This window comes from Leuciscus leuciscus (genome assembly GCF_965113295.1).
Source record: "Leuciscus leuciscus genome assembly, chromosome: 5".
Classification (NCBI taxonomy): domain Eukaryota; kingdom Metazoa; phylum Chordata; class Actinopteri; order Cypriniformes; family Leuciscidae; genus Leuciscus; species Leuciscus leuciscus.
In genome coordinates this window covers 41,845,843-41,872,169 of record NC_138729.1, presented here as the reverse complement: position 1 = coordinate 41,872,169, position 26,327 = coordinate 41,845,843, and the positions used below count along the sequence as shown (strand labels likewise).

At 35.6% G+C, this 26,327-nt stretch overlaps 1 protein-coding gene across 8 annotated transcripts in view; it reads left to right on the top strand.

The window, feature by feature from the left end:
- Positions 1 to 26,327, top strand: part of unc13ba (unc-13 homolog Ba (C. elegans)) — a 109,366-nt gene that overhangs the window by 76,679 nt on the left and 6,360 nt on the right. For 2 of the 8 annotated variants that reach the window (XM_082170130.1, XM_082170136.1), the window contains 18 exons: positions 1,000 to 1,115; positions 2,216 to 2,379; positions 3,193 to 3,343; positions 3,912 to 3,980; positions 4,837 to 4,926; positions 5,332 to 5,472; positions 6,387 to 6,580; positions 6,654 to 6,739; positions 8,277 to 8,403; positions 8,661 to 8,757; positions 9,707 to 9,850; positions 10,316 to 10,393; positions 10,548 to 10,625; positions 20,106 to 20,132; positions 20,386 to 20,424; positions 23,842 to 23,930; positions 25,430 to 25,576; positions 25,828 to 25,951. In XM_082170130.1, the coding sequence (XP_082026256.1) occupies positions 1,000 to 1,115; positions 2,216 to 2,379; positions 3,193 to 3,343; positions 3,912 to 3,980; positions 4,837 to 4,926; positions 5,332 to 5,472; positions 6,387 to 6,580; positions 6,654 to 6,739; positions 8,277 to 8,403; positions 8,661 to 8,757; positions 9,707 to 9,850; positions 10,316 to 10,393; positions 10,548 to 10,625; positions 20,106 to 20,132; positions 20,386 to 20,424; positions 23,842 to 23,930; positions 25,430 to 25,576; positions 25,828 to 25,951 (1,961 nt within the window). Of the gene's footprint in view, positions 1 to 999; positions 1,116 to 2,215; positions 2,380 to 3,192; positions 3,344 to 3,911; positions 3,981 to 4,836; positions 4,927 to 5,331; positions 5,473 to 6,386; positions 6,581 to 6,653; positions 6,740 to 8,276; positions 8,404 to 8,660; positions 8,758 to 9,706; positions 9,851 to 10,315; positions 10,394 to 10,547; positions 10,626 to 12,675; positions 14,221 to 20,105; positions 20,133 to 20,385; positions 20,425 to 23,841; positions 23,931 to 25,429; positions 25,577 to 25,827; positions 25,952 to 26,327 lie in introns of those variants that run through there. The other 6 variants (XM_082170131.1, XM_082170132.1, XM_082170133.1 and 3 more) reach the window with 6 other exon arrangements.

Below are 26,327 nucleotides of genomic sequence, written 5' to 3'. Positions count from 1 at the left end.
TGTTTTAGTTAGTTAGTTTGATTTAATAGTTAACATTTACTGGAAAAGGGCTTTCATGTTTTGTTCTATAACATAAATTACACAGTCACATCTTCCACATCTTCTGGATTTTGAAACCTTTGTGTGCTTTTTTTGTTGCTTTAAGTTGCTAACAAGTTGCTTCATTCAGGCTAATTAGGAGCTTATTTTTTCCCCCTCATAAATCTAAAACTGATATTCGAAAACCTCATTAGAAATTCTCAAGGGAACCCATGACTAGACAGTGCTAATTTTCATAAGAGGATTAGGACTAAAAACTGAATGGCTCCATTATGTTACACAAGAAATTAAACCATCGGTCTGCTTAAGGGTTGGGATTTCAGTGCAGGTAATAAACGATCCATGCCAAAAATATGGACTGTAATAATATATATCTAACTTCATTTTTAATGTTTTAATAAGCCTGAGCAGATAAAATTATCAAATGTAGTGATTTGCATGAATTTAGATACAAGATTAAAAAAGTTACTGTGAAATATGCCAACATTTTACTTTTAGCTATTCATGAAAACTTGCACGATTAATATGTCCAACTTTGGTGGTGGACATTTTACAGTCAGTCAGATGGTTTAACTACTCTACGGCCACAAGGCTTCTTCTCTCTTTGCATAATATTACAGAAATGAGAAAGCTGTTCTTCAGATGTGATTTTCATAAGAGCTCAATACATTTGTGTCCAATCTGTTCATAATGGCTTCCTACACCAATAAATTGTTTCTGATCAAATATTTATTGTAGATTTTTTTTAAATGATAGGTGTTGATTTTAAAATCTTAAGTCTGATGTTTTTAAATGTGAAAGTACTGTTTATTATCGCTTGATGATAAAGTGTATTAAATGTTACTGCCGGATGTAATTCTACTACTATGCTTTGGCCAAGGGTCTCCATTAGAAGCAGATGCTGGTAAGCTTCCATATCAGATGTGTATAATGACCATGTGTAATCTCTGATTTCTGCAGAAAAACGCACAGACAAATCAGCGGTATCAGGGGCCATTAGACTGCAAATAAGTGTGGAAATTAAAGGGGAAGAGAAAGTGGCCCCTTATCATGTCCAGTACACCTGTCTGCACGAGGTAAAACACTTACAATATCTTTTTAAATTTAAATTTCAAATGCCTGCGTACACTAATGTTCAAGAACTTAGAGTTGTAATATATATTTTTAAAGAAATTAATGCTTTTATTCAGTAAGGGTGCTTAAAATTAATCAAAAATGACAATAGAGACTTTTACATTGTTACAAAACATTTCTATTTAAAACAAATGCTGAATCCCAGAACAAAATTGATCATGGTTTCCACAAAAATTAAAAGCAACCTGTTTTTTACAGTGATAATAATAAGAAATGTTTCTTCAGCACCAAATCGGCATATTGGAATGTTTTAGAATGATCATGTGACACTGAAGAGTAATGTCTTATGGCAAATTCCATCACAGGAATAAATAAACACTGCTGTTCCAAAATTTGGGATCGTTTTAGATTTTTTTTATGTTTTTAAAAGAAGTATCTAATGCTCACCAAGGCTGCATTTATTTGATTACCGGTAAAAACAGTAATATTGTGAAATATTATTACAATTTAATATTATCACAATTACTACAAAATTTTTCTATTTTAATATATTTTAAAATGTAATTTATTCCTGTGATGCAAAACATTAATCCAATCTTCAGTGTCACATGATCCTTCAGAAATCATTCTATTATGCTTATTTGCTTCTCAAGAAACATTTATTAATATTGTCAATGTTGAAAACAGTTACGTACAAATTTCTTTCTGGATTATTTGAGGATTCACACACACACACACACACACACACACACACACACACACACACACACACACACACACACACACACACACACACACACACACACACACACACACACACACACACACACACACACACACACACACACACACACACACACACACACACACACACACACACATATACACACACACACTCACCTATTTTAAATAATTTCACAATATTACTGTTTTTACTGTATTTTTAATCAAATAAATGCATCCAGATTTGTATATATATTAAAATCCTACTAAATCAAACTTCTGAATGGTACATAATTAATCTCTAATATATTTATACCAAAAAGCCAACAAACAGAAAATAATTTCGAAACACTCTCCATCTCTCTTTTTTTTTGTGTAGAATTTCTTTCACTTTGTGACAGACGTTGAAGGGCAGGGTGTGGTGAAGTTGCCCACAGCACGTGGAGATGATGCCTGGAAGATCTACTTTGATGAGATTGCTCAAGATATTGTAGATGAGTTTGCCATGCGCTATGGGATAGAATCCATCTATCAGGCCATGACGTAAGCCATGGTTTTCTGTGTATTCTGACAGCTACAGGTCCTTTGCTGTTGACAGGAAATGTCTGCTGGTAGAGTTCTGTAATCGCATCAATGCCCATCAATAATAAGTCAGTTTTAACAATATGAGTTGTTGTTTAGAAGAATTTTAAATCCTAAGTGGGTATTGAAATGGACTGAATATTTGGGTTCAGTTGTGCACATTGATATTCCGAACAGAATATTAATGAGCCTTTTGTTTATTCAAGAGAGACTTGTTTTGGTGAGAAACAGTGAATCACAATGAAATAACTGACTTATTGTTTGAATTGAGTGAAATATTGTTTGAAATATCTCCACATACTGATGTGGAAATATCTCCACATACTGATAAAAGGAAAATTAATATGATATATTATTAAAACATTTACATTTACTATTATTACAGTAACACTTTATTTCGATAGTCCACTTTAGACATTCTACTAAGTATAAGTAACTTTGCAGCTACTGTACATGTCAACGAACTGTCATTAGAGTATTAGTAGAATGTCTCCTTAATATCTGCTAACGCTTTATTTTGTTGGTCCCCTAACAGATATTCTAATGACTATAAGTAACTTGCCCAACTAAAAGTCAACTTATTCTCCCAACCCGAACCCTAACACCTAACCATAACCTAACAGTCTATTACAGTCTACTAATACTCTAATGAGAATCAACTGACATTGCAAAGTTGCAAAGTTACTTATAGTTATTAGAATGTCTAAAGTGGACTATCGAAATAAAGTGGAACCATTATGACATAACTGGGTGTCTGTGTCTGTCCACCTGTAGGCAGTTTGCATGTCTGTCCTTAAAATACATGCTGCCTGGTGTCCCTGCGGTAATGAGCACGCTCCTGGCCAACATCAACGCATTCTACGCTCACCCCACCTCAGTCACCAACGTCTCCGCCTGTGACCGCTTCAATGCCTCCAACTTTGGGGTAATGCTAACTCGGCATCGCACACAGCCAATATGGACCCACCACTATAAGGATAGACTAGAGGTTGCTTATTACCTCTGTTCATTCATGAGCATATTCTCAGTAAAATGTGACATAAAACTAGCTATGTTGCATTTAAAAAAATGAAATATACATTTGATTACAGTGTGGTGGTGACTATAATCAGAGTCACATAAAACCTATATTCTGAAGATGCTGATTCTTGCAAACCATGAATGCATCTGCTTGAATTTGTGCACAGCTACAATCCCTTTCCTCGCTTTCTTGTACTGGACCTTTCTGCAGAAAGAATCTTGCTCATAAAGGGATTTTGAAAAGATACAACATAGTGAATGAATGAAATATTGTCAGCATCCCTGTCCCTTTGATTCATCTCAGTGTCAGAGAAACGTACCTTGGGTCTTTGAAAATGTTAGAGGGTTTGTCATTTTTGCTCTGACTCTATAACTAAATACATTACCAAGTACAGAAAGAAACAACCAATTTTGTTTTGTTAGTTTGTTTAATTCTTTTCACCACTGAGTCATCTTTCTCTCTGTTAATGCAGAAAGATCGGTTTGTTAGACTGCTGGATCAGCTCCATAACTCTCTCCGCATTGACCTGTCAACATACAGAGTAAGTATTCATCATGTACTGTAACTTAGCCTGATCTACAGGGACAATCGATGCAGCCTAGCATGGTGTATTGTAAAACAAATTACAGCTTGAATATAGCACACAATAAAAAAATATTATTTACCTTAAAGCTTGGGTAGGCAACGTTTTCCTAAACACTTTTTTGTTATACTGGTTGAAACTCTCTTTACATCCTGATAGCAATCAATAATAGAAGTGGTCTAAATATATATTTTTTATTATATATATGATCTGTGGAAATTTCAGGACCAAAAAAACAGTTTGTCCATTCATTGCATTGTCCAAATGCAATGATAGTATGTCCTACCTGCCTGCCAACCTATGTATTTGCATACAAAGGCAAAATTATTCCGCAACAGTCAGGTGGTACAATTCAGCGATCTCTAAGTTGTTTACGTTCATTATATTTTTAATGATATGTGCAGACTCGTGCTCGTTCATGTGTTTTAGAGGAGGCGTGGTGTTGGACAGCGTTCTGAATCGAGGGTCCATGAGATCTAAAGCTAGCTTGCTATTGCTAGCCACTCAATAATTGGCTACCCTAGCTTTCAATTTTTTAATACTTCATTTCAAGCTCTTTACGGACACTGAAAGTCAGGTCTTGGACCAGGGTAAAGCAATGAAATCTATTTATGAAGGGTATTTCAACTGGTTTTGAGAGTGGCTGGCATGTATACTCTTTATAATGATATATAGACTTGATCAATAACATATGTACATATATTTTTGTGATGCGTTATTTTTCTATGATTGTTAAGTTACTATCTTTCCAAGGTCATATTGTGCTTCTCACTCAAGCTTCCTGTGATGTTCTTTCTGTCCCTTTGATCTCCAGAATAATTTCCCAGCCAGCAGTAAACCACGTCTAGCAGATCTCAAATCCACTGTGGATTTATTGACTAGCATTACATTCTTCAGATTGAAGGTATGAGAACGTACCTCTAAATCTTATCAAGGAATGGCATGCTATATTGCTCTTTTTGTTGTTTATACTGTATTTGGGAGTTACAGGGATGTGGGTCTTATTTGTAATACATATATTGAGTGACAGATCCTATAGCGATGAATAATTCAATTGTGTTTCAGACAGCCTTGAGTAAACGTTCAGACATTTCTGTCTGCCTGAGTTCATACAGTAGAAAAGGATAATAGAAGGTTTGAGATGAAGATTGATTTCTTTGTGCTGTAAGAGAGAGGCCTTTGTGCGGGCTTTCATAACGGAGATTAGTCACTATTGATTTAACAGCATGCCACTTGTTAGCGGGAGTTACATTGTTATATAAAGACATACAGACATGCTCTTGTCTTCTCTGCTGCCCCCTGTGTCCAGGTTCTGGAACTGCAGTCTCCCCCGCGTGCGGCCCATGTGGTCAGGGACTGTGTGAAAGCATGCCTCAACTCCACATATGAGTACATCTTTAACAACTGCCAAGAGCTGTACAACAGACAGTTTCAGCCGGCTGTGGAACCTGTGAGTAAACACATTAATGTCATGCGCAGGTGTGTGTTTGTATACACACAGATGGGAATGCTTACACTTGTGTTTGATGGTATGTTCAAATTTGGAGATTAGATTGTCATTATCAGAGGTTGAATTTCTCATGGGTAATACCAACATTTCAACCTAGGATATATGTCTCTGTCGGTCGGTCGGTCTGTCTGTCGGTCGGTCTGTCTGTCGGTCGATTCTATTTTTCTGTCTGTCTTTTGTTGTCTGTCATTCTATTTTTCTATATGTCTATTGTCTGGTGGTTCTGTCTATCATTCTGTTTGTTGTTGTCTGTCTGTTCTGTCTATCATTCTGTCTGACTGTCATTCTGTCTATCATTCTGTTTGCCATTCTGTCTGTCTGACACATCCATTCTTTCTATATTTGTCTGTCTGTCGTTCTATTAAATTTTTCAAGTCTGTCTATTGTTGTCTGTCATTCTATTTTTTCTATATGTCTATTGTCTGGTGGTTCTCTCTATCATTCTGTTTGTCATTCTGTCTGTCTGACACCATTCCTTCTTTCTATATTTGTCTGTTGGTCTGTCGTTCTGTCTCTTTTTCCATGTCTATTGTTGTGTCTATCATTCTGTCATTTTATTTGTCCTTTGATTTATCTGTCCTCTGTCGTTCTGACTTTCTATCATTCTGTCTGTTCTGACTGTCTGTTATTCTGCCTATCATTCTGTCTGTCATTCTTTCATTCTATCTGCCCTCCTGTCTTGTTGATCTGACTGTATGTGTTCTGTCTATCATTCTGTCTGACTGTCATTCTTTCAGTCTATCTATCCTTCTTCTGCATCTACCATTATGTCTTTCTATCTATCTTTCTGTCTATCTCTCTATTTGTCTGTCTGTCTGTCATTGTATCCATCATGCTGTCGTTCTATTCAACAGAAACCAAAAGAAAGGAAAGAGGTAGAAGAGGGTGAAGAAGAGGAAGATAAGAAGGATGAGAAAGAGGAAGAAACTGCTGCTGTAGAAGAACCAGGACCAAGCATTCAGAATTTGGACTTCTGGCCTAAACTCATCACCTTGATAGTTTCCATCATAGAGGAGGACAGGAACTCCTACAGTCCGATCATAAACCAGTCAGTGACTGCACAGATACACATAATATCAAACACATGAGCTGATACGTTTAACCTGGTGTGTTCTGTGCAGGTTTCCTCAGGAGCTAAATGTAGGGAAAGTCAGTGCTGAGGTCATGTGGACACTCTTCGCACAGGACATGAAGTATGCACTAGAAGGTATGAAGAAATATACATTATTTATTATGTATGGGAAGTGTGTGTGCCCTTAAAGTATGTCTGTGTGTACTACAATTCTTTTCTTTCTTTTTTTTTCTTTCTTTTGAGATTATCCTCCTAACATTGGCCCATCTCTCCTTTTTATTTGTCTCTGTCTTCAGTTCTTAAACATATCGTCCACGATCATTGGAAGAATGGTAAAGGGTTATAAAGAGTCATGAGAGTGTGAACTTGGACTTACATGTCTGGATATAGATACAAGATAATCACATCATTATGCTAAGGGGCCATAATATACACTTTTGTAAAAAAATGCTTTACCATATTGCCCGTCTATTATGTTTAGTTTACATTAACATATTCTACCAGTTCGTTGACCCTTTGAATTAACCAAGTAATGTGAATTTGCATGCAAAATGAGCTGAGATTCCAATATAGTTGGCACTACCAAATACTTTAATAACAGCTCAGCTTCTATGATTCTGACACAGTGAAATATTAGTATTGGGTGATTATGTATAGTATCGGCCCTACTTCCTCCTTTTGTCACTACGATTGGGTGCTGGGTTCTGAATAATAATAAATATATGTTCAGTGTTATGTTAATGTGCTTATTGTGACAAGCTGTGAGCTTCGCATTGTGGAGGTTTTATTTCAAAGCAGCAATGCAAATCTTGTTTTTGAGGATAAGACCCCTTTAAAGGTTTATAACACTCTTTTTGGTCTCGAGTCCTCACTCTCTCATTGCTACAGCAGAGTTAGAGAATAGAACCCCCAGTTTCGTTTTAGATTTTCCGAGTAGGAGTAAACAAGAGATAGACACCTCACTGAAAAAATCATCTTTTCCTTTTGATCCCAGCCTCCTTTTCTTTTGAAACCACCCCTTTTATTGCACACCTGCACTTTTTTCTTTCTTTCTCAATTGTTCTTCATCTCTCTCGTCTCTCCTGCTGCCTTCTTGTCTTGTTTTTAGCACCTGCCACATTTCATATTCGCAGACTTGATTTTTACGCTGGTAAGACATACGGTTAAGTCGCTGTGAGAGTGTGTGTGCGCGCACGTGTACACTGCTGTTCAAAAGTTTGGGGTCGGTAATATTTTGGGGGGTTTTGAAAGAAGTCTCTTCTGCTCATCAAGACTGCATTTATTTAATCAAAAATACAGTAAAAATTGTAATATTGCAAAATAATATTTCAAATTAAAATAACCGTTCAAAAGAACAGGAATTTATTTTAAATATAGGTTCACATTTGGTTCATTTTTTATTAATTTAATGCATCCTTACTGAATAAAAGTATTAATTTATATTTTAAAAAAATTCTTACTGACTTCAAACATTTCAATCGGAGTGTATGTGTGTGAAGTGCATTTTCTTAGCGTTAGCCTCTGTGAGTGAGTACAGTTTGAGACTGGGATGAAACAGCAGTTCATTCTTAGTTTATAGTTTAGCGAATAATTAATATGTTGAAGCCGAAGGAAATTCGTGACATGGTAAAATGAAATGAAATCTGTCGACTCTTGCTTGTTGTCTCCCCAGAGCATGAGAAGCTGAGGTTGTGTAAAAGTGCGGACTACATGAATCTGCATTTCAAAGTCAAATGGCTCTACAACGAATACGTCTGCGATCTGCCTGCCTTCTCTGACTCTGTCCCAGAGTACCCATCGTGAGTCACGCTGCTTCTAATACTCTTTCAGAGCATCTTTGGCTAAAGTTTTCTCTTTTTTTTCTTCAAATAATCTGCAGTTTATCACTCACACTCTGTCATCACCTACTGTCCCAAATCGACTGCATGCCTGGCTTACATGCCTGCATACTTTCTTCTGATGTTTAAACATTCTTGACTATTTGCTGCTTTGCTGCCCTTCTGCTTCATTCCTCCTCCTGTTTCTCTATATTTCTTCCTTCATTTCCCATGTGTAGGTGGTTTCTGCCATATGTTCTCCAGTGGCTGGCTGAGAATGAGGAAGTGTCAATGGAGTTTATGCATGGAGCCCTTGAGAGGGATAAAAGAGAGGGGGTATGGTTCAGTAACTAACTTTTCTGTGTGGTTTGCTCTCTTATAAATTGCTTCTTGGCTGTTGGTCTAGGATCTAAAACATGGTTTGTCAAATAAAATTGCTGCCTGCTGTCTACCACCTGTAAGACTGTTGCATTTTATTAAAATTAACAGACTTCAAATTTGCTTTAAGTCATTTAAAGGTCAAATGCTTTTTAACATGCCTTCGTTTATTTTTGCTACTTTTCGAAGGAATTTCTATGTATACAATATTTTTTTAAAGTTTAGGGCTGGTACATTTTTAAATGTTTTTGAAAGAATTTATACTCACCAAGGATACATTTATTGTGAAATATAATTACAATTCATTCCAATATGCTGATTTGTTGCTTTATATTTTTGTGAAAACTGTGATGCATATTTTCAGTATTCTTTGATGAAAAAAAAAAAAAAAAAAAAAAAAAGCATTTATTTGAAAAAAATCTATTTTTAACATTATAGATGTTTTTTGCTGTCACAATTTATCAGTTTAATGCATCCTTGATGAGTAAAATCATTATTATTTTATGAAATTACAGCTGCTTCAGTGGTGTCATTTCCACCAGACTACACCATTTTGTCCTAATATATATATATTTTTTTTTTACTCTAAGTAATTATTTACTTAAGGGGAAAACTTTTAAAAGAAGAGCATGTCTAAGATAAATTTTGAAACGGGATATCTGTGAAGGAACATAACTTTTGACAAAAAATATTTTTTCATAATTTCCAATCAAATTGTAATTTTGTCAAGTAGTATTGTAAAGGTGAGAACATATTATTTATTTCTGTTTATGTAGGATACATAAAATGCTGTCGTAAAATCATGACTTTCAGAAAAACAAAACTTCTGTTGTGTATGTACAGTATGTCCAGGTTTGGACCTTGAGAGTAGACACATTAAAAGTTCATCTTCCTTGCTTTTCCACAGTTCCAGCAGACATCTGAGCATGCGTTGTTCTCCTGTTCAGTCGTGGACATCTTCACTCAGCTCAACCAAAGCTTTGAGATCGTCAAGAAACTAGATTGTCCTGATCCTGCAGTGGTCGCCCAGTACAGCCGACGCTTTGCCAAGGTGAAAACCAGGAGCAGAGAATGTCAGAAAGATGATAGATGTAAAATGGAGGCAAAAGAAATATGAGCTGTCTTTAGACCATCACCATCTGTTAATAAGCCTGTCAGTCATATTTAACATAGACGTCTGATACAGAGACCTCTTTGTTGAAGCCCACACAGGTTTTGTTGGAGCTGAGATGTATTTACATTTTATTAGATTTTAGTGAGGACATGACTAAATACTAAATATAATTGGGTTTTTTTATATCACTTTTTTCAGTAATCAGCATATTGAGGTCTATCTCAGGGAACAAAACAGTTAATGCATCTGCCCATGAAAAATTCATTAGTTTTCAACAACAAAGTCAATTTATCTGCCGTTCCAGATTACCAGCTCAGTATGAGGTGTAGTTCATTTACTCTACATAATGTTAACGTGTCATATCTGTTCTTTCTTTTCATTGTTTCCCCCTTTCACTGTCAGACTATAACCAAAGTGCTCCTGCAGTATTGTGCTATTCTAACCAAGAGTTTCTCCTCCTATTGTGAGAAAGAAAAGACGGTGAGTGCTGACAAAAAAAACAAACTGTTAAGACTAGTCAAACACTATATTTGTTGCTAAAATGTTGTGTGGTTAAGAGTCCAATTAGGCTTAAATTCTGTCTTGTCTTTTTCTCTATCTTTGCGTTGTTCACTCCCTCCTGCATCTCCCGCAGCCGTGTGTGTTGATGAATAACGTTCAACAGATACGTGTGATGTTGGAGAAGATGTTTGAATCTATGGGGGCCAAACAGGTGAGGGAAATATGCAGTGATAACAGCTAATGACAGGGCCGAGAATAGGAGATGAAGGGTAATGGAAGTTATGGTCAACTGTGTTGCAATATTTAGTGAACTGTCACCTAGGCAACATTTTTATGCTTTTTTTTTCATAGACTTGCTACAGATGCAACACTTTTACATAAAGTACTGTGGTGGTACTATAGTATTTTTAAATGGATGATATATATATATATATATATAGGCTTTTTTTTATGCAACAAAAGTATGGTGCTTTATAATGTACACTACTATTCAAAAGTTTGGGATCGATAAGATGTTTTTGAAAGAAGTCTCTTATGTTCACCAAAACTTAATTTATTTGATCAAAAATACAATAAAAACAGCAATATTACAAAGTATTATTTCAATTTAAAATGATCGTTTTCCATTTTAATATATTCGTAATGTAATTTTTATTCCTGTGATAGCTAAGCTTACTCCAGTCCTCAGTGTCACTTGATCCTTCTGAAATCGTTCTAACATGCTTATCTGATACTCCAAAAATGATCTAATTACTATTATTTCAGGATTCTTTGTTGAATGGAAAGAACTGCAATTTTTAGAAATATAATCTTTTGTAACATTATAAAGGTCTTTACTGTCACATTTGATCAATTTAATGCATCCTTTCTGAATAAAAGTATTCATTTCTTTTAAAAAAAATAATACTGTCTTACTGACCCCAAACTAAGACCCTAAACTTGAATGGTAGTGTACCTCTTTTAGCCAAAAATCTAAGACAGTGTCACAAGTACCCTTTACTCTTTCACCACCACCGGGTTTTTTTTTGTTTTTTGTTTTTTGCCAGCCACCGCCAGCATTTTTTATCATTTTCACAAAAATGTCATGGCCCCTCAGAATATTTTGTAGTATGAATATCTGAGCATGCAATATGTCCAAAGAAAGAACAGAACCTCTGCTTTTGAACAAAATTCTAGCCTCATGCATTATTTTTTTATCAACACTTTCATAAAAAAGCAACATTTTGAGCAAAAAGCTGAGCAAATTGCGTTTTTGTCAAAAACTACGTCTGGATCATGTTCAGATCGATGATCAAAACACAGATGGAGTAGAGCCCTGGCCCGACAGTGGAAACGCGGCTAATAGCTTTCACATATAGCACTTCCTGGGTCGATATTTCATATAGTAACATTAGGCCATTTTGATATGCTGTTTTATTGTTGATCATCGCATTATTTTTTATATGCATCTGCTCACATGAGATCACTCGTTTCTGCTTCTTCTTTGCCTGTGTTTTGATTTTGGAGATACTGTAGTCGTTCAGGAGAGGCGTGATAACGCCCCCTACCTTATAACACTGATAACTAATTTATGAAGCGTTTTCTCATAAATGACGAGATAACTATGGAAGGAAAGAGTTCATGGATAAGGCAGTACCAGAATGCTCTTATTTATCCTGTTTTTGTGGGTATTTTTATGCTCCTTAGAAGATCGAGGAGTTTGCGTAGCAACAACATGCTAACATCAGAGTTAGTTGAGTTTTGTGTGCTTTAGTCTATGAAAATTGATTTTTTGGTTTGATGAAGATGGACCTACTGGCATTTTGCGCTTGATATGTTTGTGGTGAACAATGAATTGAATGTTCATTATCATTCAAATGTTACACACCTTTTTGAAGATTCTGTTGAATCATCTGCTTAAAAGCCATTTTTGATGTCAATCTGTTTCTCAGTTTTTGTATGCATTTTGTGTGTGTGTGTGTGTGTATGTTTGTGTGGTGAATGAGTATCCTAGCTGAGCTAACCATATATGTATTTTTGTGTGCGTGCAGTTTACTGCTGAGGAAGAGAGGGTAGGTCAAGCGATGTATTTTTAAGATGAACTATCCCTAATCCTCTCTGTGATTTTGTGCAGTATGTGTTGTATTTAGACCTTTTCACTAGGTTGTAGTGCCCTTGTTGTTCCACCTTAGTGCCGCCCATATGGTTCAGTCTTCCGTAGTGTTGTTCTCTTAGTATAAAATCCCTAAAACACTAACTTTGATCTCTCCTTTTGCTCCCAGCTGGAGAATGAGGAGGAGCCTGAGGACGATGAGGAGGTGTGTCGAGAGAGAGAGTGTTTATGGATAGGGTCCCAAATTAACTTCCAATTACCTATATTGACCATATTGACCCATAAATATTTCGGTCACTTTACAATAAGGTTTCCTATGTTAACATTAGTTAAATGCTGTATATTAGTTAACATAAACTAACAATGACTAATTCTTCTACAACATTTATTAATCATATCTAATGTTTATGTACTAATATATTTTTCAAATCAAATGTTGCATCTGTTAACATTAGTTAATGCACTATGAACTAACATGAACATGAATATTTTCATTATGTAACATTAACAAAGGTTAATAAATACTGTAAAAATGTATATACGCATTGTTAGTTCATATTAGTTAAAGGGTTAGTTCACCCAAAAAAATGTCATCATTTACTAACCACTTTCATTCATCTTCGGAACACAAATGAAGATATTTTAAATGAAATCTGAAAGCTTTCTGTCCCTCTATTGACAGCTATGCAACTACCAATTTGACGCTTCAAGAGCTTTTTGAAGCGTCAAAGTGGGTAGTTGCGTAGCTGTCAATAGAGGGACAGAAAGCTCAAATGTGAAAATGATATTAATTTTCATTTTTCATCTTCACCTAATCCTTTAATGCATTAACTACTTTTAACAAAGAGATCTTATTGTAAAGTGTTACTAATATTTATTTCCCTTTGACATTAAAATGTGTGGTGCATTTTTTTTTAAATCACCATTTATCATGATTTTGTTACTCATGTTTTCGTTGCAATGCTTTTATTTGGTGCTTGGCCACATTTAATAATATTTTGGCCTTGTAAACTATAATTTCTTTCTTCCAGTTAGGCTGTGTGTGTGTGTGTGTGTGTGTGTGTGTGTGTGTGTGTGTGTGTGTGTGTGTGTGTGTGTGTGTGTGTGTGTGTGTGTGTGTGTGTGTGTGTGTGTGTGTGTGTGTGTGTGTGTGTGTGTGTGTGTGTGTGTGTACAAATGCAAACGTGGTCTTGTTTGAGCGTATTTGTTGAAAGCTGGGGGTCACAAACACAAAATTCTGTTTCTTTTGGTCTCCCTCTGCTCAGGCCATCACTGATGATGAAGGCAATGAGGTCTGTACACTCAACACTGGTACAGAGTAGTGTGTAATGCTATGAGTGTGTGTGTGGGTGGGTGGGTGTTTTGCAAGATTTTGTGTTAATCAACGAGGCAGTAAAAGCCTTCTGCTACCACCTATCACCTTTTTTTCTGTTTTGTTTTTTGTTTTCACTATTACTCATCTTGTTCTTTATTTCTCATTACTAGTCGGATGAATCAGATGCTAAGGTGAGAAACAGGCATATGTCTCACCTGATGCGCTTCCTTATGAAGCTGTTTATCAAACATATGAACCATTATAAATAGCTGACAGAGACATGCAGTGACAAAGTGACTGGATGCAATGCAGCAATTACCATACAGTATAAGCCTACTAGCAAGTTGTTGACAGTACAGAGACAGAGTGTTGCACTATTGGCAAAAGTTTAGGTTTTTAATTTTTAATTTTCACCAAGGCTATATTTATTTGGTCAAAATACAAAATACAATATTGTTACGAATTTTTTATTTAATATATTTATATATTTTATTTACGCCAGTCTTCAGTCACATGATCCTTCAGAAATCATTTTAATTTGCTGGTCTGGTGCTCAAGTAACATTTTTTTTATTATTGTAAATGTTGAAACAGTAGTGCTGATTCATATTTTTGTGGAAACCATGATGCATTTTTCAGAACGACATTTATTTGAAATGAAATTATTTTTTGTAACCTTATAAATGTCTTTACTGTGAATTTTGACCAATTTAATACATCCTTGCTGAATAAAAGTATTAATTTCTTTAAAAAATAAAAAACAAATCTGACTGACCCCAAACATTTAACTGTAGTGTAATTGAAGCTGCATTTAATTTTCATATGTCCTTGTCATTTTTATTTTAATGTGTATCAGTGTTTTAGTTGTTTAGTTTCTATGTTTATTTATGTTTTTGTCTGCATTCTGTATCCACTTCTTTCCTATCAGTCTGGAATTTCGGATTCAGAAGGATCAGAGGTACGTTAATAGAACGTCAGCACTTTTTAGAAGATGCACTAAAATCAAAAGCTGTGCTGATATATAGTTATCTATCAGGTTTTCATTTACTCATTTCATTCATGTCTTGTTTTTGTGAAATGCAAGGGCAGATTGTGGCTGTGTACGAAATTGCATACTCTCTTGAGTAGGTCATTTTTTATGAACAAGTATTTACTTTGCGACCGATAAAAAAGTATGTTCTGTATAGTATGAATGTGCTTAGTATGAATGTAATTCGGATGTACTACATTCGCCATGTTGTCATTGACATGTGACCTACCAGCGTCAGTTGCGTCGCTTCACTGCCATTCACAAATCCTCTCCCGTGTCCTCATGGGATAGTAAAGTGTCCATCGTATGCACACTGCAGAATCTCGCCGGAAGAAGGTCATCCGTGTACTTTTTATCTACTCAGTCTTTTTTGAATGCTATGAATTTGGACACACTTCTTTTGTCACATACTGTTTTTCACCAACTAGAATGGAAGTATGCGATTTTGGATCCAGCCAGAATAAAGACTAAACACAGGGATTAAAACAGAATGGTAAAAAAAATTTGAGTGAACTATTCCTTTAAAACTAAAGGTGATTAAGTCAAATATAGACCAGACGGGTCTTAAGATTGCAGTCACACTCTGTCGTGCACATTAAAGCTTAATTGACCTGTTAATTGCGACCAGATAATTTAATGTAGCACTAAAGCTTTAAAAGGATTTGTGCCTTAGTTGATTCCTGTATCCCACAAAGAGCAATAACTCTAAATAAGAGCATGTGTGAGGAATAAAAGATGTTGGTTCTCTGTTCAAACAGTAAATAGAGTTACAGTTAAAATATATTGATTAGATATCAATATTGATTAGATTAGATACAAATGCTATATTTTTAATTGGAGATGTGTGAGTACTCTGTGTGACGTGTCCTGTGGAGTTTGTGTTCTAGGCTCCAGCTGTGATGTTAATGATTGCAGCTGGGTTAAAACACAACACATACTGAAGAGTTACACTATAAAAGATCTGGAGAGTCCATTGAATAGAAATGAAATACTCTAGGGGTGAATTCACTGAACAGTTGTGACACGTTTGCACATGGTATTTCAGCACAAGCTTCTGCATCTTATTCACTAACCACCCGCAATCCAGTTAAATCAGACACTATCTGCTATCCGTGTCCTGTTTAAGTCATCATCAGTCTTCTCAGCACAAACGCACTTCCTTTTTGTGTAAATTAGGTTTACGTTGCACCTTATTTACAGAAATCTTTTTTGTTTGTCGCATTTCAAGGTTCAAGGTTCATTTATTGTCATTCTATACACATTTTCACATGAAGGAACGAAACTTAAGTACTAAGGTCCCGGTCAAAACACAAGATAAAAATATTAACCAATAAAACATTAGAAACTAGAGTGTATGTCTAATCAGCTTCGTCAATAAATTGCACAATAGCAATACAATTTATCTGATTTACATATTTCCCTTAGTGAATCGAGCCATAAAACTATGCAGACTGCACAAAATAATGAACATTTTAAATTTTTCGTTTATTTGTTTATCTGTGTATTTAATATTAAGTTGTTGTAAGTGTTTTGGGGGTTTAAAGACTCAAATCAAGGAACATTTTTGAGTAGGTTGGTGTTTCTAATTGGTGGCGCACTGGATTGTAATTTGAAAATGTATGATATATTTTTATCTGTAGATTGACAACAAAGAGAAGGAGAATAAGGTTGGTTTTGTAAAGAAAGATAGTGAACCCATTTGACTAGTGACTGTATTGTGTTTTGAAACCCAGTTTGTCAGTGCCTTGTGCCTTGTTTACCTTGACTATCTTTTATTCCCATCGTTTCCCATCCTCCCTTCAGAATTGTATGCAAAAAGTGGTCAATAATAATAGTTAGTTAACTAAAGATTAGTTGCGTTTAATACTGTGGTGTCACATGTCACTCCAAAGAAATGAAATACAACAGCATTCTCCTAGTGTCCACACCTACAGTAATGTGTCAGTGCTGTGTGGATTGTGTTATTGTGTCCAGCCATTTAAAGGTCAGACATGTACTGGCAGTTTTCAATTAATTCTGCATTTTAGAGATGATTCTTTGATGACAAATCTTCCTCTGTCCTTGAGTTTATGTGAGTCAGGTGTTGCCAGTCTCTCAGTGTGCATGGTCATATTCTTTAACAATGAACCTTTTGACTGGTATGGTGTGTGTGTACGTGTACAACTATCTTTGTAAGGAACAGTTTGCGTTTTATACCATCAGAGTGAGGACAAAGTGAGTAAAGTGATGACATTTTGTCCGATCCTTACTTACTGAGACCCCTTTAAAGGCCTGTTTGAAGGTTAATGCTTGGTTCCGGGATAAGGTTATTATTAGGTTAAGGGTAAAGGTTTGGGTTAGGCACTTAATTGTGATGGGTTGGGTTAGGGTAAGGAGCTAGAGATTGCATTGTTTCAATGAAGGTGTTGTGTTCTGTTGTGTTGTGTTCTGTTCTGTTTCTTGCACACAGACTCATGGGGACTCGTGTCAGCGTGGTGACCTAAATTGTGATCCTTATGAGGAAACAAGCTTATAAATCATACAGAATGAGTTTTTTTGAGAATGTAAAAATGCAGAAAGTTTTCTGTTCCATTACATCCCCACAAAGATAGCGAACCAGACGTGTGTGTGTGTGTGTGTGTGTGTGTGTGTGTGTGTGTGGGATAGAGTCATTTAATACCCATTTGATTAAAATATAATTTATCTTACAAGCAATCAGTACTATAATATGTTTGTTATATTAACATACATTACCATACAAAAGTTTGAGGTCGGTAAGTTTATTTGTTATTGTTTTTGTTTTATAAAGAAATCAATACATTTATTCAGCAAGGAAGCATTAAACTGATCAAAAGTGACTGTAAAGACATTTTATGTTACGAAAGTTTTCAAATAAATGCTGTTCATTTGAAATTTCTATTCATCAAAGAATCCTGAATAAAAGAATCACTGTTTCCACAAAAATATTAAGCAGCAAAAATGTTTTCAACATTGATAATAATAAGAAATGTTTCTTTAGCACCATATCAGCATATTTAAAATGATTTTGCCAATGATTTATATATATATATATATATATATATATATATATATATATATTAAATATACAGTATACACATATAAAAATTATATTTTAAATTATTCATATTAAATAAATTAATATTTCACAATGTTACTATTTTATTGTATTTTGATCAAATAAATGCAGCCTTGGTGAGCGTTTTTCAAAAACAAAATCTTACCGACACCAAACCTTTGTATTACCATATAATAACTAAGTTTACATAATTGTAAAAAAATGCAGTGCGGTGGGTGAATGTCATTTTTAAATCAGACTAATCTGGGCCCAATAGTCGTCACCAGTAGGGACGATAAAACCATCTCTTCCTGCGACTTCCTGAGCATTTTGACGTTTTGTTAGTCAGTTTCTTTAAATGAAACATCAAATATCTTCTGATTGCTGTTCTTGTCATGTCACACAGCAGTTTTGCTTTCTGGTTGTTGTGATTAGGCACAATTTTCAATTGCGCTCCGTCTAGCTGTTTTTAATGCACGAACACATACTATGTGAACAGCCCCTTGAGCATTCAGATGCTCCTGTTCAGAAATTCAGCTTTCATCTCTCCGTCACCCTCACCCCCTGCCATTCATCCATCTGTTATTGACTGTTGTTTTCACCATCTCTCCTTTCATCTGTATGTACAGCTTGACAGGCAGAAGGTGGGTTTATGTGAGCTAAATGCTTTAGTTTGATGTATGACCGTCGTAGTGTAGTAGTCCGTGTCGTCGTATCGGATGCTTTATGCAGATGAATCAAATATTTAGGAAGCCAGTTTCTTAAACTTCTTCCTCTTATTTCCCAGTAGAATTATGTATCTACATCCTTCTTTCCTTCCCTCAATTCTGTATGCGGAAGATATTGTGTTTGAGTTCATCTATGTGTGTATTTACATTTATCAGATCTTTAAAGTTTTTCTTGGTTTGTTTTTGTTCTTATTGGCTCTTTATTCGTTCTTACTTTCTACAGTCTCTTGCGAAGAAAGAAAAGGTGCGTGCACTTACAGTATTTTGGGATGTTCTGTACTTTACTTAAAGTTTTTGTATTTTATCACCTGAATGTCTATGGTGGTCACAGCCCTGGGGATGAGCACAAGTACTCTGAAGTGACAGGAATAATCCATCAAAAACTACTAGATGGAGTGCAGCTGAAAGCATAGAATAGAATGCAAAGTCTTGAGATGACTTTTTAAGTTTAAGTAGTCCTAACCTGACACATCCTAAAACACAGTGTTTGTGCTGCAAGATGCTGCATGTTGCACATAGAACAACAATTAAAAAATGGTACCACTCCATTATTTTGAAGTTTGCGCCCCTCAGAAATGGGGCAGATGGTCCCCAGTGGCATGTTTTTGGTAGTGTTATTATTTAGTTTTATATATGTTACAATGAATTACAACAAGGACTCACTAAATTAATCAAAATATAACTTTTTTTGACATTATTAATGTCCTTAATGTCTATTTGAAATAAATGCCTGTTCTTTTGAACTTTATCAGAGAATCCTGGGAAAAAAAGTATCGGTTTATTCAAAGATTTTAAGCAATACGTCGTTTTCAACATTGATAATAATAAGAAATGTTTCTTGAGCACCAAAACAGCATATTAGAATGAGATTAGAAGGATCATGTGACACTGAAGAGTGAAGTAGTGGCTGCTGAAAATTCAGCTTTGCTGTTACAGGAATAAATTACATTAAAATAGAAAACAGTAATATTTCACAATGTTTCTGTTTTTTTGTCTTGTTTTGTGTTTTGATCAAATAAAATTATAGAGAGCATGATATGTATTATATGTTTTTACCTAGTCATTAAAAATGATATCAGATTTAGGTTCTTGGCTCAGTTAGGGGATCATCTTAAATATAATTGTGTGCTATAATAACCTTATTAGCAAATGTTTGCATTTATTTCCATTATTATATTGAGTAATGCATCATCATTCTGTAGATGCTAAAGTCATCTCTAAATATATTACAATTTAGCACTAAATACATACTGTTCTTAAGAGGACCATCTTTCCCTTGCCTTACCCTTTAACTGTGCTTACAGTTATTTATAAATGATACAATGTCTTACAATGTTTATTATAAGGCATTATGTAATGTATAATATGTGCTCATTTAGAGTTGACCTATAGTACTTGTAGTTCCTATGTTGTATGTGTATTTCAATGTTTTTGTGAGTCATTATGTGTTTGTTTCCATGTTCTGGCATCAGGGGGAAAAGAAGGACAAAGAGAAGGAGGTTTGTGTGCACACACACACACACACACACACACACACACACACACACACACACACACACACACACACACACACACACACACACACACAACACACATAAACACACAAACACACAAACAGACAAACACACACACACACACACACACAAACACTCTCTCTCTCCCTGTGTTTTTCTGTGGTAGCATTGCCCCATAGTCTCTGGATCAACAAGACTCTGTGTGATATTGAATATAATTTTTTTTCTCTGTCTCAAGGATGATAACACTACCACAGAGGTGGGTGATGGAGCCGAGGTAATAAGCTGATGTTTGCGGGAGTGTGTGTGTGTGTGTGTGTGTGTGTGTGTGGTACTTTCTGAAACATGATTGAACCAGGTCTCATTAGTGTGAGGATCATGTGTGTGTATAAAATCTGATGGGAAGGAGAGATGTGTGTTGTTTTGCTGTAATCCTGTCCCTAGGGCTTCAGTACCTCATTGTCAGAGTCTTGTTTTTAGGTGGAATAGGATTCTTGTGCCCTGATGTGAAACAATTACCCATAATTCAAAGCTTAAATAATGATGTGCCTCAGGCAAACAATATGATTTAGCTGTTGTCAGTGAATAAATGATCATTGGTTTGGTAAACACAGTAACAGATGCTTATTAAACTTGTTTCTGTTGTCTTAGAGCGTTATTGTTGAGCAGAAGTCTAGAATACTCATTAGGAATATCCATGTATTTTTATTGGTAGTTTAAGGTGGTCTCGTGTCGCCAGAATTTTGACTGAATTCTGATCAACTTTGCTGCTTACTTTAGGCCAAAATTAGTGATGTGAAGTTTGAGTTCAATTATAACAAATTTTCCAATAGCCAAATTCGTCCACATATTCAATTTTTGATCATATTTTGAATTTGCAAATCATTAAAATGCAACCAAAGACAAATTATGCAAAAATTATTAGTTCACCTCCCCTTCTGCGTCTTTTGGTCTGAGTCTTTTTATTCATTTCTCATGTGACAGATATATAGGCTATTTACAGGAAACAAAAAGGATTTATTCACCCTGATACATATTTATAGCAGAGTCATACATTCATGATTGAAAGGATTTTGAATATGCACAATTATGATAAAATGAACAAGTCATTTAAAAGAAAAAAACATCATTCAAAATGAACAAAACATTCATGACCGACCCATGACTAGTCAAAACCACCCAGTTAGACTGGAAGAGTCGACATTATATATAATTATTTTTAAAAGAAGTAGTAATTAAGACTTTTATGCGGGCAATGATTCATTAAATTGATCACAAGTGTAAATACGTTTATAATATTGTAAAATATTTCTATATCAAATAAATGCTGTTCTTTTGGACTTTCTATTCACCAAAGAATCCTGGAAAAAAATCACGTTCCCACAAAAATATTAAAGGGTTAGTTCACCCAAAAATGAACATTCTGTCAGTAATTACTCACCCTCATGTTGTCCCAACCCCGTAAGACTTTTGTCCATCTTCAGAACACAAATTAAGATATTTTTGATGAAATCTGAGAGCTGTCTCACTCCTCCATAGGCTTGAAACTTGCTGGCCCAGAAAGTTAGTAAAGACAATGTTTAAAATAGTCCAAGTGACTACAGTGGCTCAACCATAAGTTTATCAAGCGACGAGAATACTTTTTGCATTCAGATATTAATTACATAGAAGCCTATGAATGAGTGAGCCAGCTCTCAAATTTCATCAAAAATATCTTAATTTGTGTTCTGAAGATGAACGAAAGTCTTAAGGGGTTGGAACAACATGAGGGTGAGTAATTCTGCTTAAAAAACGTGTGAATTTTCATTTTTGGGTGAACTAACCCTTTAAGCAACACAACTGTTTTCAACTGTGATAATAATAAGAAATGTTTCTTGAGCAGCAAATCAGCATATTAGAATTATTTCTGAAGGATCATGTGACACTGAAGACTGGAGTGATGATGCTGAAAATTCAAAGAAACAGAAAATGTAAAGTAAATTACATTTCAAAATATATTAAAATAGAAAACGTGTATTTTAATGAGTTTTTTACTGTATTTTTGATCAAATAAAGGCAGCATTGGTGAGCAGTAGATACTTTTTTTTTTAAATTCTGAAAAGCATACTGACCCCAAACTTTTGAACGGTAGTATAGTAGGGATGAATGCATATTCAGATAAAGCCTTCTTATTTTTGCACAATTTTTCTTCCTGAACTGACACCATGTTTTCTGGACTCACAGCTGCATCCACAAACCATAACCTTACTAAGAAATTAGTTGTCCGTCACATCACACAATACATTAGCCACTGAAACTTTTTCACATGTGATTTCACTAACTCTCAGAGATGGTGATATGAGCTGTCATGTAGAGGTATTACTGTAGATCCAGTCGCTTTTGGACTCCCGTTGTAGATTAGACATCAGAACTATCAGATACTCAGATGCTGTTGGAGTTTGACTTTGACTTTGACTTTGAATGTCCCCCCCCCCCCCATTTTATTTATTTTATTCTTCAGCCCAAATATGAGGGAAATGAGGTGTGTGAGGTTTCTCTTTCAGTTTAAACTTAAACATTCCTGCATATATCTCAATTCTAACATTCAGAAGCATCTGTGCCATTGAGGATTTGCTCAGCTGTATCATTTTTCTCTCTTTGCCTTTTCTTTTGTTTCCCTGTGTTATTTTAACTCTGTCTCTCGGTAGAAAGAGGCAACAGTCGACACAAAAAAGGTGCGATAATCATCGTGTGTGTGTGAGTGTGTGTATGCATGTGTGAATGAGACAGTGTCATGTTGTTTTGCTAGAAGCCTGGCTATCTCTTCCCTCCTCCAGAGACTTTCCCTATCACTGTGATAGCATTATGCAAACAGACACGCATGCATTTATGATCAGTTCTGTGCATTCATTGGCCCTACTAGTGCAAGTCCAGATGTATTTGTTCACTTAAGCCACAATTAAAAATGTAACAATTTCCACAAAATTTTACAACCAGAAAGTGTCCAAATAAAAGTATATCTGTTATTTTATACGATTAACACTAAGATATTTTTGTCAAATGTTTTGCTTGAAAATTTTACTTTTGCTGTCTTTCTTTAATACAATACCACTTTGTTTGATACTTTATCTATTCATATATTGTGATTAAAGTGTCCAAATACTTTTTGGCACCATTTTCTTGAGTAGATAAAGATGCTAATGTGCGATATTTTAAAACTTTTAGAGATGCTTTCGGATTTTTATAGCCATAGACTAGAAGACAAAGAACAAACAAGACCTACTTGAAAGTTTTCTCATTTTTACCACCCTGATTGCCAGAACCACTGTCGATATTGTGCAATATATTTTAATTGTCTGTCTTCAGCACCATTAAACTGAATAAACAATAGTTACTGTTTTTCATTATGGGAATGAAAAAGTAACTCCTGCACTCTTTGTCTTGGTATGCTTTAGTCCTGCTTTAATTAAGCTGTTGTTGGATCTGACAGATATATTGCTGAAGATTTTTCTTACCGTTGAAAAACGGTTTTAATAGAGAATGTATCCAATTTGTTTCACCTACATGATGCTGATGCGCTTGCAAAACCATGACAAACAGACATGGGGATTTTTCCCTACATCCTCTCCTCGCCTCTGCCTAGTTTAAGTGCCGTATTTTCTATTAAACTGACACTTCTTCCCCTGTGTGTGTATACGTGTTACTCTCTCAACAGCTCGACACAGAGGCTGCAGATATCCTCAATGATCTGCAAGGGAAGCTTAATTCTGTTCTGGATAACCTGAGTGCCATGTTTGTCAGGAGGTAAACTTAATTTTCTGTGCCTGAATTTCATCTGAATGTCATTATTACAGTATTTCTGAGTGTTCTGCTTAGAAATGTCACCTTTGTCATAGTAGCTTCTTCAGAAAGTAGGTTACTTTTTTGTTGTTTTTGTGTGTTGTGTTGCTTTGCATTGTTTTATTTGTTGTTGTTGTTTTTGTTTGTTTTCTTTTGCATTTTAAGCCATTTATGTTTTTTACACTCCTGGTCAAAATAAATGGACCAAGCCCAAAATGGTTAAACTAAGCTTGTAATTGCCTTAACCACAAACTATTGGTCAGGAAATTAGCAATATTTAAACAAATGCATTACTTAAAAAGCCATTGCTGTCTCAGGAAAAACATCAAAGACTGAATGAAGTTGTTGGCACCAATAGCCTTGTGTGTGTATATATGTATATGTATATAATTTTGTATATGTATATGTATATATATATATATGGCGCAGTTGCGCCTCCGGTGACCCTTTGCCGATCTAGCCCCCCTCTCTCTCCACCCCATGCTTTCCTGTCTCATCTGCTCTCTCCTATCTAATAAAGGCACAAACATTCCAAAATCATAACTTATATTAAAAAAAAAGACAGAATGAAATATTTGGCAGAATATGGGAAGTTGTGTGTGGAGTGATGAATCACAATGAAACACGAGTTGCATGGCGATGCTCCAGAGCCGTGTCTTCCAAAGAAAGCATCTGAGAAATATATAATAATAAATGCATCTCTACCCTTGTGAATCATGGAGGAAGAGTGTCATTGTGTGGGAAGCCTTTTTAGCTGCTGGTATTGATGATGCTTCACTGTGAAAAGTCATTTAATGCTTTGGAGTTCAGGAGAATATTGCAGAATGGCTTGCTTCCCACAAATGAAAAGTTGTTATCTAAAGTATTTATACAAGTTATTTTTCAACAAGTCAATGCTCCTGCCCAAACTGCAAAGACAGCTAAGAAGTGGCTTGAGAACAAGTCCATCAGGCTCATGTTTTCGCCTGGTCTGAGTCCAGATTTGAACCCTATAGTGAATATTTTGTCTCTCATCAAACTCAAACGAACTGGGAGACATTTGACAACGACTCGTGAACTGTTTGAAGACATTAACATTGAGTGGAACAACACTGACTCTTCTTCCGGTAAAATTAGAATTGAATTTCGATTAGAATGGTCAAGACCATTAAAAGACCACTAAATATCATGCCATTTTTGGTTTGGGCCATTTGTTTGCCCTGGAGTGTATATACTATTACATTTATGCATGTTTATAAATGCTATTATGCTATTTTATTTTATATTTTATATTATTTTATTATATATTCATTTTGAGTGCTCTTACAGCTATATAATTGAATGTAATATAAACAGACTTTATAAACAGTGTTACAGAAGACTCTATTTTGGAAATGCTGTCATAATCAGTCATCTTGTTTGTTGGCCTAATTTTAATCCTCAGTCTTTATTCCCATACAATTTCTTTCTGTCTGTATGTATAGTTTCCAGGCTCGTATAAACGTATGTATGCGCCAGATGGCGGAGATCCTGTACCAGATTAAAGGGCCTCTGAATCAGAACACTCGTAACACTGTGGAGGCTGATGCAGACAACGCACTGCGGCCGCTTATGGAGTTCCTCGACACAAAGTCAGTTCAGCTCAACTCCCTTCAGTTACATTTAGATCAGTTCCGTTTCAGATCACTTGTCATTTGTTCCACATTCTTCAAGTCTTCATGCGTGCCTATTTATTTGCACACTTGGTTTTCTGAACAAGAGCAGAGGAAAGTGGAATAACCTGTCATGAGTTGAATGTCTTTGTACTGTATCTCACAAATTCCCAGGGAAATTCCCCAAATGTAACATTTCCATGCATGTCTGTGTGCCATGTGTGTTGCAGCCTCAGCATCTTTGCAGACTCATGTGAGAAGACTGTGTTGAAGCGTGTGCTAAAGGACCTCTGGAAAAATGTTCTGATCTGCATGGAGAAAACGATTGTGTTGCCTCAGAGCAGCGACAGTATAGTGAGTTATTTTACAGGACATGTACACATGATGTTTAGTGTTAGACACCAAAAACTAAATTCTGTTCATTTTTGCTTGTCCATGAAACATACAGTGATGCTCTGAGAATTGTTCCTGCTTTCACAACACTATATATATATTACTTTACTGACACAAAGCAGTCATTATATACAGTATATATTTACAGCCAGCAGCCATATCACCCTGTAGCCCAAGACTGGTTGCCCACTGAAGCTAAGCAGGGCTGAGCCTGGTTAGTACCTGGATGGGAGACCTCCTGGGAAAAACCAGGTTGTTGCTGGAAGAGGTGTTAGTGAGGCCAGCAGGGGGCGCTCACCCTGTGGTCTGTGTGGGTCCTAATGCCCCAGTATAGTGA